General features: G+C 43.8%; 1 protein-coding gene across 1 annotated transcript in view; it reads left to right on the plus strand.

Annotated features, from left to right (window-relative positions):
- The first annotated feature begins 9,891 nt into the window (after window positions 1-9,891).
- Window positions 9,892-12,405, plus strand: part of ICE1 (interactor of little elongation complex ELL subunit 1) — a 38,869-nt gene continuing 36,355 nt past the window's right edge. Inside the window, exons 1-2 of the mRNA XM_050890902.1 lie at window positions 9,892-9,975; window positions 10,831-10,889. Of these exons, the coding sequence (XP_050746859.1) occupies window positions 9,892-9,975; window positions 10,831-10,889 (143 nt within the window). The remainder of the gene's footprint in view (window positions 9,976-10,830; window positions 10,890-12,405) is intronic.

The following is a 12,405-nucleotide window of genomic DNA, read 5'->3' on the forward strand; positions in this document are numbered from 1 at the left end:
TTTTCAGAAGTATTTTCATAAGTGTGAAAGCTAATTCATCTCTGGCAAAACCAACAGAGATTGCACTGTATTAGAGTGTATTGTTAATTCACAAGTTTCCCATCATTTCCATTCCCTTTTAACACAAGGATCGGCTTCCAAAACATTTATGTTCAGTGGTCTACATGGATGACTCATTACTTACAAGGGCTTGAATAAGGAGGAAAAAACTTGTAAGCACAACTTCATGCAGCCAGTTCAACGTGGTGGAACTGCGTCTATGGCCATTTGAAAAACCTACTAAATGTAGTTTTTCCACAAGTAAAAAAAACAAAGCCAACCAAGCAACGAAACAAAAAACCCATCAAAAAAAAAAAGGGGTAAGAGGAGAAAAAAGGGAGAAAAGTGCTGATATTTTTGCAAAATCCTGCAACTTGAAAACTGTTTGGATATGCTGTGAAGATACCTTGTAAAAACTGAGCACTGCAATAGCCTTGAAATAGACAGAAATAAATCTAGAAAGGAGGGAGTTGAAAGAGAAACAGAGTTTAGGGAGAGGGATGAGATCTCAGCAAACTCTCTGTTAACTGGATACAGTGATTTCAGCTGAGGTACTACTCTTGACATTGGATTAGTATAAAACTTAATACAGACTAAAATGTTACTTTGGATTCTGATCTTAAATATGTCAATCATAGAGGCAGTCCACTAAAATCGTTACTTATCTCCATATGAGAGAGATTTGGTTGCAGTCTCTTAAACTTATATTTGTCTGCCAATTATTTCTTATGTATGTTTCTAGTTAGACAGGATAAAATAGAAACTCATATGGATCTTGAAATTATTGAAAAAGGACACAGGGGAGTCTTGTTCTCTTGATATCATAGCCTAAGTCATAGTCTAAGTCTTTTCCAGTACAAACACTATTGTGAGAAATTTAGCATGTACTATATTATAGTTATTATGTCAGTACGATTTTTTTTTTTCTTTGAGATTAAATTGCTTTCAGTATTCTGATCACTAGTCTAGCAGCTATCCTGGTCTGGGAAGGAAAGCAGTGAAGTCACATTCCTTCTGCCAAACCATTCAACAGAAAAAGAAAGTAAGGTTCTCTGAGTAAATGACAAGAAGAGAAATCTCTATTCCCTAGCTTACAGGATCAGGAAGGAGAGGGGCAGAGGGAAGAATGAATAGTTTGGGCACTTATCCATGAAGGAAATATTCTGGTCCATGCTCCAAAGACTATATATTTATGCAGTAACAGTTTCATATAAAAGACATAAACTAGATCCTTTGCCTAACTGTTTATAAGGATACTTGGAGGGGACAATTGTGATCCTACCTACCTGTGATCAATTCTCGTTATAACTATTGCTAACTGGGGGAGGGAGAAAAGGTGAAAGTTTCTTGAAAGGTGAAAGTTCTCATCTTGTAATTTTGCCTTACAAAAATGGCTGCTGTGTCTCACCATTAGCAGAAAGGCTGCAGCCATCAAGATGGCTTTGCCTAAATGTACCTAAATTCCACCAGCGCATTGACAGAAGTGAAGCTATTCTCAATAAAGTTAGTTGCCACTCACTGATTTTAATGAAACTGAAGGCAAGTTCATGGGAAAACTTTTCCTATTTATGGTTCAAAGAGGTAGATGGGACATAAAGGAAGACCAACAGAGCGCCCAAGAAATTTGAGGTTGAGAGGAATCTTCAATGATGGGAGCTTTTGAGGCATCCAAAGCATCTTCTGATGCTAGGAAATGAAAGTACTCTCCCTGTGGTTTGAAATACTTTTCCCTAAAGCCTTGAAAAATAAAAGGTTCATACACTGATTTAGAACATACTAGAATTTTTAAGCCAACTTCATACTTTTTGGAGGCTTGGCCCCTGATTTTTAAGTTAGTGACAATATCATATATGTGCAATCTGGCAGACAGTCCAACCTTGGGGACAATGGAATAAACATCCAAATTGTAATTGCTTTTGATGGCTTTATCACAGTTTTCTCATCTTGTCAGACAGCAATTTCATAGCTCATGTTTCTAAGAGGCCACAAGATTTCTGTTTGATTTTTGCCAAAGGACATCTTATGTGTCTGGAAAAAATAAAGGGTGACCTTCTCTTTCCCTCAAAAATTGAGATGATGGCTTGTGCTATTTTTAGCTCATAGTATACAGCCTGAGAAATCATAATGTTATGATGAACATAACTTGACTTGTTTCTAAAAACAGGGTAGCTGTAAGGAGGTCTTTTACTACAACTGTAGCTAGTACTCCTTCAGAATAAATCCACTGTTTAAAGGGAAAAAAAAGCCTTCTGTACAAAATCATATACTTCCATCTAATACAGACAGAGCAAAGTGGAGGAGTATAAGGACATGACACAGAATTTCCTTGGGTACTATGTAAGTTCCATTTGGCATCATGTTACATTCAAGGACACAGTGTTAGCAGTGGAAACAAACACGATTTGTAGTCTTCTTGAAAATGATGGATAAATACTATCAATACTGCACTAATTACTATATTCATCATTTAACCTGTTACATACAGGTAGTGGGTTGACATTGGCTGGCTGCCAAGTGCCCATTCAGATGCTCTATCATTCCCCTTCTTCAGCAGGACAGGGGGAGAAAATAAGATTAAAAAGTTCATGGGTCGAGAAAAGAACAGGAAGGTCACCAGCAATTACCATCATGGGCAAAACAGACTCGACTTGGGGAAATTAATTTAATTTATTGCCAATTAAACAGAGTAGGATAATGAGAAATACGAACAAATCAGAAACACCTTCCCCCCACCCCTCTCTTCTTCACAGGTTCAACTTCTCTCCCAAATTCTCTACCTCCTCCCCCCGAGCAGCACAGGGGTTCAGGGAATGGGGGTTGCGTTCAGTTCATAGCGCATTGTCTCTGTTGCTCCTTCCTCCTCACGCTCTTCCCCTACTCCAGCATGGGGTCCCACCCTGAGGAGACAGTCCTTCATGACCTTCTCCAATGTGGGTCCTTCCCAAAGGCTGCAGTTCTTCAAGAACTGCTCCAGCATGGGTCCTTTCCATGGGGTCACCAGTCCTTCAGGAATGGACTGCTCCAGCGTGGGTCCCCCACAGGGTCACAGGTCCTGCCAGAAAACCTCCTCCTGCATGGGCTCCTCTCCATGAGGCCACAGGTCCTGCCAGGAGCCTGCTCCAGTGTGGGCTCTCCATGGGCTGCAGCTTCCTTCAGGGCACATCCACCTGCTGCAGTGTGGGGTCCTTCACAGGCTGCAGGGTGGATATCTGCTCTACTGTGGACCTCCATGGGCTGCAGGGGGACAGCCTGCCTCACCATGGTCTTCACCACGGGCTGCAGGGGAATCTCTGCTCCGGTGCCTGGAGCACCTCCTCTCTCTCCTTCTTCACTGACCTTGGTGTCTGCAGAGTTGTTTCTCTCACATATTCTCACTCCTCTGTCTCACAGCTGCTGTGCAGCATTTTTTCCCCTTCTTAAATATGTTATCATCACAGGGGCATCACCCTGGGCTCAGCTTTGGCCAGCGGTGGGTCCATCTTGGAGCCAGCTGGGAACTGGCTCTGTCAGACATGGGGGCAGCTTCTGGTCTCTTCTCACAAAAGCCATCCCTGCAGCACCCCCTCCCACCAAAACCTTGCCACACAAACCCAAGACACAATGATAGGTATCTGTTGAATGCCAATTGTAAATAATAAGCATTATTATAACTTAGCTATGACAGGACTGAAACAAACCCCAAGTTCTAAGTACAAAACAACTGCAATTCAAAACACTGACTAAATCAATCCACTTTTAATGTTTATTTTCTTGCTATTGCTGAAAAGATTTGTAGCATAGTCAATACATATTCATTGGCATCAGAGCACTGGCTGTGAATACTGAAACAAAACCAAGATTCCAACTATGAAATCAATTATCTTTCAAAACACTTACTAAATAAATAATTTTGCGGCTTACATAACACAGTTTGAATATTTTCTTTTCTATTTTCTTAAAAATATTTATAAAAGAATATGGGCTTCCTTGCCTACTAATGAAAGTATTTAACCCAGGAATAACACGTAACTGAAGCCTTATTGTGGGAAAATTTTCTGTTTGCCAAGAGAATTTGAACTGACTTAGTCTATAAAACCCCGCAATTTGTTGGTTGAAAATATTCTAGTTATTTGAAATGTTCCACTTTTAGAGCTATTCCTCCAGAAAACTACAAAGCAGAAGTGTAACATGCAAGGACCAATACCCACTGAAATAAGCAGGAGTCTTTCATTAACTTCACTTTGATGAAACCCTAAAACTATCTAGGAAGAAGGTATGGGTGACACAGTATATTGAAACAGTTTCTACTTCCTTGCACAGAACCCAAGACAGGAGCAGTCTGGAGTCTGCTGGCCTAATTTAGAATAGAATAATAGAATCATTTAGGTTGGAAAAGACCTTTAAGATCACCGAGTCCAACCATTAACCTAGCAGTGCCAATTCCAACACTAAACCATTTACCTAAGTGCCATGTGTACAGGTCTTTTAAATACCTCCAGGGATGGTGACTCAACCACTTCCCTGGCCAGCCTGTTCCAATGCTTGATAACCCTTTCGGTGAAGAAATTTTTCCTAATATCCAATCTAAACCTCCCCTAGCACAACTTGAGACCATTTCCTCTTGTCCTATTGGTTGTTACTTGGGAAAAGAGACTGACACCCACCTCGCTACAACCTCCTTTCAGGTAGTTGTAGAGAGTGACAAGGTCTCCCCTGAGCCTCCTTTTCTCCAGACTAAACAACCCCAGTTCCCTCAGCCACTCCTCATAGGACTTGTTCTCTAGACCCTTCACCAGCTTCGTTGCCCTTCTTTGGACATGCTCCAGCACCTCAATGTCTTTCTTGTAGGGAGGGGCCCAAAATGGAACACAATATTCGAGGTGCAGTCTCACCAGTGCTGAGTACAAAGGGACGATCACTTCCCTAGTCCTGCTGGCCACACTATTTCTGATACAAGCCAGGATGCTATCAGCCTTCTTGGCCACCTGGGCACACTGCCGGCTCATATTCAGCTGGCTGTTGACCAACACCCCCAGCTCCTTTTCCACCAGGCAGCTTTCCAGCCACTCTTCCCCAAGCCTGTAGCATTGCATGGGGTTGTTGTGACCCAAGTGCAGGACCCGGCACTTAGCCTTATTGAACCTCATACAATTGGCCTCAGCCCATCAATCCAGCCTGTCCAGATCCCTCTGTAGAGCCTTTCTACCCTCAAGCAGATCAACACTCCCACCCAACTTGGTGTCCTCTGCAAACTTACTGAGAGTGCACTCGATCCCCTCATCCAGATCATTGATAAAGATATTAAAAAGAACTGGCCCCAATACTGAGCCCTGGGGAACACCACTCGTGACCGGCCGCCACCTGGATTTAACTCCATTCACCACTACTCTTTGGGCCCAGCCATCCAGTCAGTTTTTTACCCAGCAAAGAGTATGCCTGTCCAAGCCATGAGCAGCCAGTTTCTCCAGGAGAATGCTGTGGGAAACAGTGTCAAAGGCTTTACTAAAGTCCTGGTAAACAACACCCACAGCCTTTCCCTCATCCACTAAGTGGGTCATCTGGTCATAGAAGGAGATCAGGTTAGTCAAGCAGGATCTGCCTTTCATAAACTCGTGCTGACTGGGCCTGATCACCTGGTTGTCCTGTATGTGCCGCCGTGTGATGGCACTCTAGATGATCTGCTCCATAACCTTCCCAGGCTCCTTCCGGCCCTTCTTGTAGATGGGCATCACGTTTGCTAACCTCCAGTCAACTGGGACCTCCCCGGTTAGCCAGGACTGCTGATAAATGATGGAAAGTGGCTTGGTGCACACTTCCACCAGCTCCCTCAGTACCCTTGGGTGGATGTCATCTGGCCCCATAGACTTGTGTGTATCTAAGTGGTGTAGCAGGTCGCTAACCAGTTCCCCTTGGATTATGCGGGCTTCATTCTGCTCCCCATCCCTGTCTTCCAGCTCAGGGGGCTGGGTACTTGGAGAACAATTGGGGTTCCCAAGACTGAAGCAAAGAAGGCATTAAGTACCTCATCCTTCTCCTCATCCTTTGTCACTATGTTTCCCACAAAGGGGAAATGTTATCTATGTTTCCCATAAAGGGAAACATCCAATAAAGGACGGAGATTCTCCTCAGCCTTCCTTTTGTTGCTAATGTATTTATAGAAACATTTTTATTGTCTTTTACCGCAGTAGCCAAATTAAGTTCTAATTTGGCTTTGGCCCTTCTAATTTTCTCCCTGCATAACCTCACGACATCTTTGTAGTCCTCCTGAGTTGCCTGCCCCTTCTTCCAAAGGTTATAAATTCTCTTTTTTTTTCCTGAGTTCCAGCAAAAGCTCTCTGTTCAGCCAGGCCAGTCTTCTTCCCTGCCAGCTTGTCTTTTGGCACATGGGGACGGCCTGCTCCTGTGCCTTTAAGATTTCGTTCTTGAAGAATGTCCAGCCCTCCTGGAGTCCTTTGCCCTTCAGGACTGCCTCCCTCTACAAGGAGCTACCTCCTATCAGTCAAGCACCTTTGAGTCAAAGGTGCTTGAAATCCAACATGCAGATTTTTTGGTTTTGATTTGCTCATAATATGATGTTCTAACCTCTGACTGCTATTTCTGGCTAGCAGCACGTGTTTCTGGCTGCTTCATTCTGCTATTTCATGTCTTGATTTTATGTAAATGGTAGGACTTCTCTACTGCTTTCTTTCAGCACTTACGCATTTTTTTAAATGAAATAGAACTTCATACTCAAGAGTTCTTCACTAATGTAAAAAAAAAAAAAGAAACTGGTATTATTCATGAGTAATGACAGTGACTAATAATTTCTCCAATTAATAAACTAAGGCTGAAAATCAGCCTTAAGTTTGTCCCAACTGGAGACTGCGTTAGGATGCTTCAAACACTAAATCCAATGACATCTCAAACATCATCCAGTCCTTTAAGTCTTTGTTTACGCAAGAGCTCTCTGGGGACTATGTGGAATAAAACTATGGTGTGGATTAATACAAGTTTCTTTCACGCTTACTATAGTTAATAAACTTTTCTGCTATAAAGCTGAGACTGCCAGAGACCATGGTGCTGTCACATTGACAAGCTGTGAAGATAGTTAGGCATCTTCATTTCCTCTGCAGAGCCTCTCTAATTGCACCTATCATCAATATTGCCTTCAGTTACTGGTGGTGAGAGGATGACACTTTTCTGCTATGAATGACCACCTGAGTGTTGTTTGCACAGAGCTTCTTTGGGAACATCAGTGCCTGATTCTTTCTGTTCTTCATTCACGAGAAACAGGAAGGACAGTTTATGTTGTCTCTATGAGCAACAGTAAAGAAATCATGTTTATGTGCTGCTCAGTTCTGCTAAATAAACACAATAACCCTGCAGGCATCGTTTCATTCTTTTTAAATGGCCCCATTCAGCAATGAGGAGATTCACAGCTATCAACAGTAGCCAATTTTCTGTTTTATCCTCAACAAAAGAGACTAAAGTCTCTGTGACTCAGACCTCATGGCACACACATCTTAGCCCTGTATAAGTCTACCGTTGAACTCACAGGGCTTTTTAAATTCCAGATTTGTAACCCTCCCCTTCTAGATTCTGTCTGCCCTTCCTAGTGCCCTCCCATCCCCATGCATCCTCTCTGAACTCTGATGTGCTCATCACTTGAGATATAATGAAGCAGAACTTCGGAACTCCAAGCCCTACTGTCTTTCTTCTTCCTGGCCTAATCAAGTTAAGTGCAACTAAAAAAAAGCATATAGTTTACAGTATTTTTTCATAGTCTTTGTTTTAAATTTTAAAATCTCTTAATTTTTTGCAGGAAATGCTTTTAATAACTAGTTTTTGTAAGCTGTGTTAAAACAGAATTTTAAAATATTTTTTTCTTATCAAGGAATGGGAACTTAACATAAAAAATAAAATGGCAATACTGAATTTTCATAAGTTTACTTGCCTAGTTCTGCATGTATTCAGAGTCTGAAGCATTGAAACTTATGAGCTTTTATAGAAGTATAAACAACTGGAAAATTTGGGCATCTTCAGTGTTAAAACAGAATTTTGAGGATAACATTTTCACTTAAGCATGAATGGTTGCAAGAAACACTGAACTCTTGTGAAAAACATCTTATCTATTCACTTCTTTCTGATAGAGCACGGTTTCTTTATGCAGAACCCTGCCCTTAACTATCTATCTCACGTAATAAAGTGCCTTGTTACCTGACCTAACCATGGCCCCAACCTCTCATATCTAAAATAAGTAGCGCTTAGCTCCATTCCCTAGGAAGGGCACTACACACAGGAAATTTACTCACCCCACGGGGAGTGATTCATTCCAGTGACACCATCGCTTAAACTCTACTCCTACTCTAATGAGTATTTTATTATATTGTTGTAAAGCTCTCAAAGTAGAAAGATTGAGAAAGCCTGAAATATTGTTTGATCAGAGAGCACTTATACAGGAGTTGCAAGTTTCAATGTCTTAATCAAGGTCCAGTTCACCATGCAGCTATATGCACTATTGTTAGGAGAAGGAAGATTTAACATGGCTCTGCAGATCTAGAGATGAATAGTGACTCCCCAGAGGAATGTGTACAAACAACTAGGAAGACAAGAGTGAAAAAGCAATTTGAAATACCTGGATAAACTGTGAGCCAGAGAAAGTTTCAGGTAGACTAAAAGTTGTGTAAGCAGCAGCAACGTTGGAAACAGCATTCAGTAAATAAAGTCCAACAGCATGAACTGAATACAGAAAAACCCACAAAGTGTGGGTTGCACACACTGTGTGCAACCATCTATCCTGTGTACTAGATACTGAATGATTACTACGGAAATAATGCAATGGGACCATACCTCAACAGTAGCACAGTGCGGAACAACACAGTCAGCAGTTACTACCTTCTGTTTCTCTAAGCCATCGAAAGTATGGCCTGCAACGCAGGAAGTCTTCTAGCTCGCTCCCTATATAAGGATGTTGTGTAAGTGGTAGATGCAGGCAGCCATGATAGTAAATGGTGCTAAATACTGCCCTTCAAAATCTCTTTATGTATGCTTGGATGAAATGAAAAGCTTGATCTCTTGCCATGAATAGCAGGCTGCTACAAGACGCTGAGTGAGCTGAACTGGCATGCTGCCATTTTAAGAACTGGTTCTGCATATGGCAGGGAACTGCAACAGCCAAGGATGGCCATGTCTAGGCGGCAGCTCTAGCCCGCCAGCAGCCAGCGGCGCAGCGGAGGGAGGGCAGCAAGGGCGGTTCGGCTCGGCTCACCGGGGACACAGCCCCGGCGATCCCGGCTCCCGCGGAGCTCGGCCCCGCCCCGCCCCGCCCCGCCCCGCTCCGCTCCGCCGCCGCGCTGCCGCTCAGCGGCTACGCCCGCCCCCGCCCCGGACCGCAAGGGGAGAGGGCGGGGCAGCCGAGCGCGCAGGCACCGCCCCCCCGCGCGCCCCGCCCCCTGGACGCCCCGCCCCAGCAGCGGCCCCGTCCAGCCTCTCGCGCCAGGCAAGAAAAGCTACCCTCGCCCGCGCCTGCGCCTGCGCCGGGGCCGCAGCGGCGCCCCTCAGAAGTGCCCGTGCATTAAAAAAAAAAATACTACTCGCACACGCGGGAGCAGTCGTTCCTTTCCGTGGGTCAAGACGGCGTTCAGCGGGCGCTTTCAACGCTCGGCCTCTGCAGAGAGCGCCTTCTGCCGTCTTTTCCGCGGCCGCCAGTCAGGCAGCGGCGGGGTCGCCCTCGAGGAGGCGAAGGCGAGCTGGGTCCTTGCTGAGGCGGTGGCGCGGCGCGTGAGGCAGCTTGGGCCGCGCCCCCGCGCCGCTGTCGGGGCTGGGCGGAGGGGCGCGCGTGGCTGCGCGGGGCGCTGCCGGGCAGCGGGGCCGGCGTGGGGCGCGGCGGTCACCATGATGCCTGGAGAGACACCGCCGCCGCCGGCCGGGACTGCAGCCGCCGCCGCGGCCTGCGCGAACTGCGGTGTTCTCCAGCAGGTAGCAGCGGGCCGCCGTCCCTGTGGGGCTGGAGCGCCTGGGGCGGGGTTTTTGCTTAAGGACGCGACCGTGGGGCTACGCCGGGCGGCTGGCGGGTGGGAAGCGCTGGGTGCCGCAGTCACCGTTCCCGGTGCAGCGGGAGCTCGGGCAGCGAATGTGGCAAGCGGGTTCTGTAGAAGGAGCAGCAGTGGCGAGCCTTAGCCGGGCGAAATGCGGAAAAGTGGCTCGTGTCTCTGCGGCGTGCCTAGCGGGATCTGCTAGTGCGTTTCTAGGCGTATCCTTTTGAGTTCGCTTCGGTGCGGTGGAAGGAGTGTCATCGTTCATCTCCTTTCTTCAGCGCTCTTAAGCGAGCGTGGAGTTCTATAGTATAACGCTTTGGGCAATGTTTGTTTCCCCTTTAAATGAGGGGAAGGCCGTGGTGAGAGTTCAGAGGGCGGAGGAGGTCTTCGGACACGCTTAGAATGAGTAGGGATTGAGAATCTGGGAAATCTGTAGGCTCAAATGAGCTAGATGCCGTTTATTGGTGTTATTCTGCCAAAGCTTAATTTGATTTTGAGAGAAAGCGTTATGGGCATTTTAGTATATAATCTACTGCAAAGGGAAAGTTTGAAGAGCTTTTGTAGTAAAGCCTCATCTAAGTATGCATACTTTCTTATGGAGCCTGCATTCTCTATATGTATTGGTATGAATGTATTTTTGGTGAATTAGTAACTTGTTCACTAAGAGAACTGAAAAAAAGAAGACAGATTATTGTATTGTGTAGAATATTAGCAATCAGTTCAGGGGTTATTTACAGTGTATAGTACTGGTTTTTGGGGTGAAACTTGTTTACCAACTTGAGACTCTTCCTTACAGAATATAAATGAATATGTAGCCGCATTAATTGCACTGAAGCAAAAAATGATTGATGGAGAGTAAGTACAATTGCACAAGTGTTTTTTTTTTTTGGTTTGGTTTTTGTTGTTCTGAAGTTCTTAAAGCAATGCAGCAAATATGTTTTGTGGAATGTAGATATTCGTTAATGCGCAAAACTAAATTCTCCTCAAAATGAAAGTAACTTCTTCACGAACAGATCCTAAATCTAGACTGCATGACTTCTTTAATTTATGCCCTAAAACATCTGTGTGTAACGGTAGTGAAACAGGGCTATTTTGTGTAGCTATAATAGCTTATATATTATTATGAATACTAGCAGAAGGAGGTCTTTGAAGAGATTTATTTCATTTTATCTGTTGTGAAGAACATAGTATGAGAACAAAAGTCGAGCACGGGTGTATACGAACCGTTCCAACAGAATTTAGTCCGAGCATTAAAGTGTGAAATGCTGTTGGGATTAAATATCAGAATATGAAAAGTGAGGCCGAACATACGTCAGAACAGTACGGTTGTAAAATGCTTCTCATAGTTTGCTTTCTCTTCTGTGATTGCTTCCGCTTCTTCTCAATAACCATCAACATATGATTGTATGGAATAATGTATCGAGATAAGTTATGTATACCTCCATACTATGGCCTAATATCCTTGCTATGTCTCCTAATTGTAATGGTTTATTTCTCCTTATTACCCTTTCCCAGATACCTGTCAATCTGGCTTTAGTAAATCTGGATTCCAGTCCTGCATTCAGGTTACCAAAAAGTATTTAAGAGAGCCCTCACTGTCTTAACTGGGACCCGTTTCTTCAAAGTTCCTTTACTTTGTGTCCATAGATTCCTTTTCCTACCTCCAAACTTTGTTTCCCTCTTCTCTCTGCCAGTGCATACAGTTCTTGTGGGAATTACCTCTCCTTTAACTACTTGCAGCTCAGCCCCTTTCTTTTTTGCCTTCCTTGATTACTCTTAACTGTTGCAAGAGAAAGTAATGCGGCCCTCTCTGTATTGGAGTAACTGCCACAGTACTTCTCTTTCTTGTCCTTTCTTCTCTCCATTCTTAAAAACCATAACATTTGAGGAAAGGAGAGAATAGCTTTCCTTGGTGCTGTCCCGTGGCCCACTGTACACCTTGGATCAGAGTAAGTGTTACCCTCTTATGGCTGCTAGGAGAATAGTGTAAAGACTAAAGCCTTTTAGGGCCTTTTGAACTATTTTTCTTACATTTATGTGTTTGGGAACTAGGATATGATTTTGTGACTATACGTATATTTTTTTTATTATATATAGTGTTCTTTACCTAAATAATTTCTTTTTTTTTAAAGCTGCAAATAGTTAATGGCTACAAATTAATGTAATTGCCAGTTGGTGGGTTTTTTTTCTATTTTAAAGCAGCCTGATTTGAGGTTTGAATGGCTTAATGAAACAAAAGGGTTATATTGACTACTATCAGAAAATGTAAACCAATCTTACACTTTCTTTATTTCTATAAAGGAAAGTTATCCTAAGACATGATTGTCAGAATCAGGTGAGAAAATGAGTAATGTCTTTTTTTTTTTCTTGC

This window comes from Gymnogyps californianus, chromosome 2 (genome assembly GCF_018139145.2).
Source record: "Gymnogyps californianus isolate 813 chromosome 2, ASM1813914v2, whole genome shotgun sequence".
Taxonomy (NCBI): domain Eukaryota; kingdom Metazoa; phylum Chordata; class Aves; order Accipitriformes; family Cathartidae; genus Gymnogyps; species Gymnogyps californianus.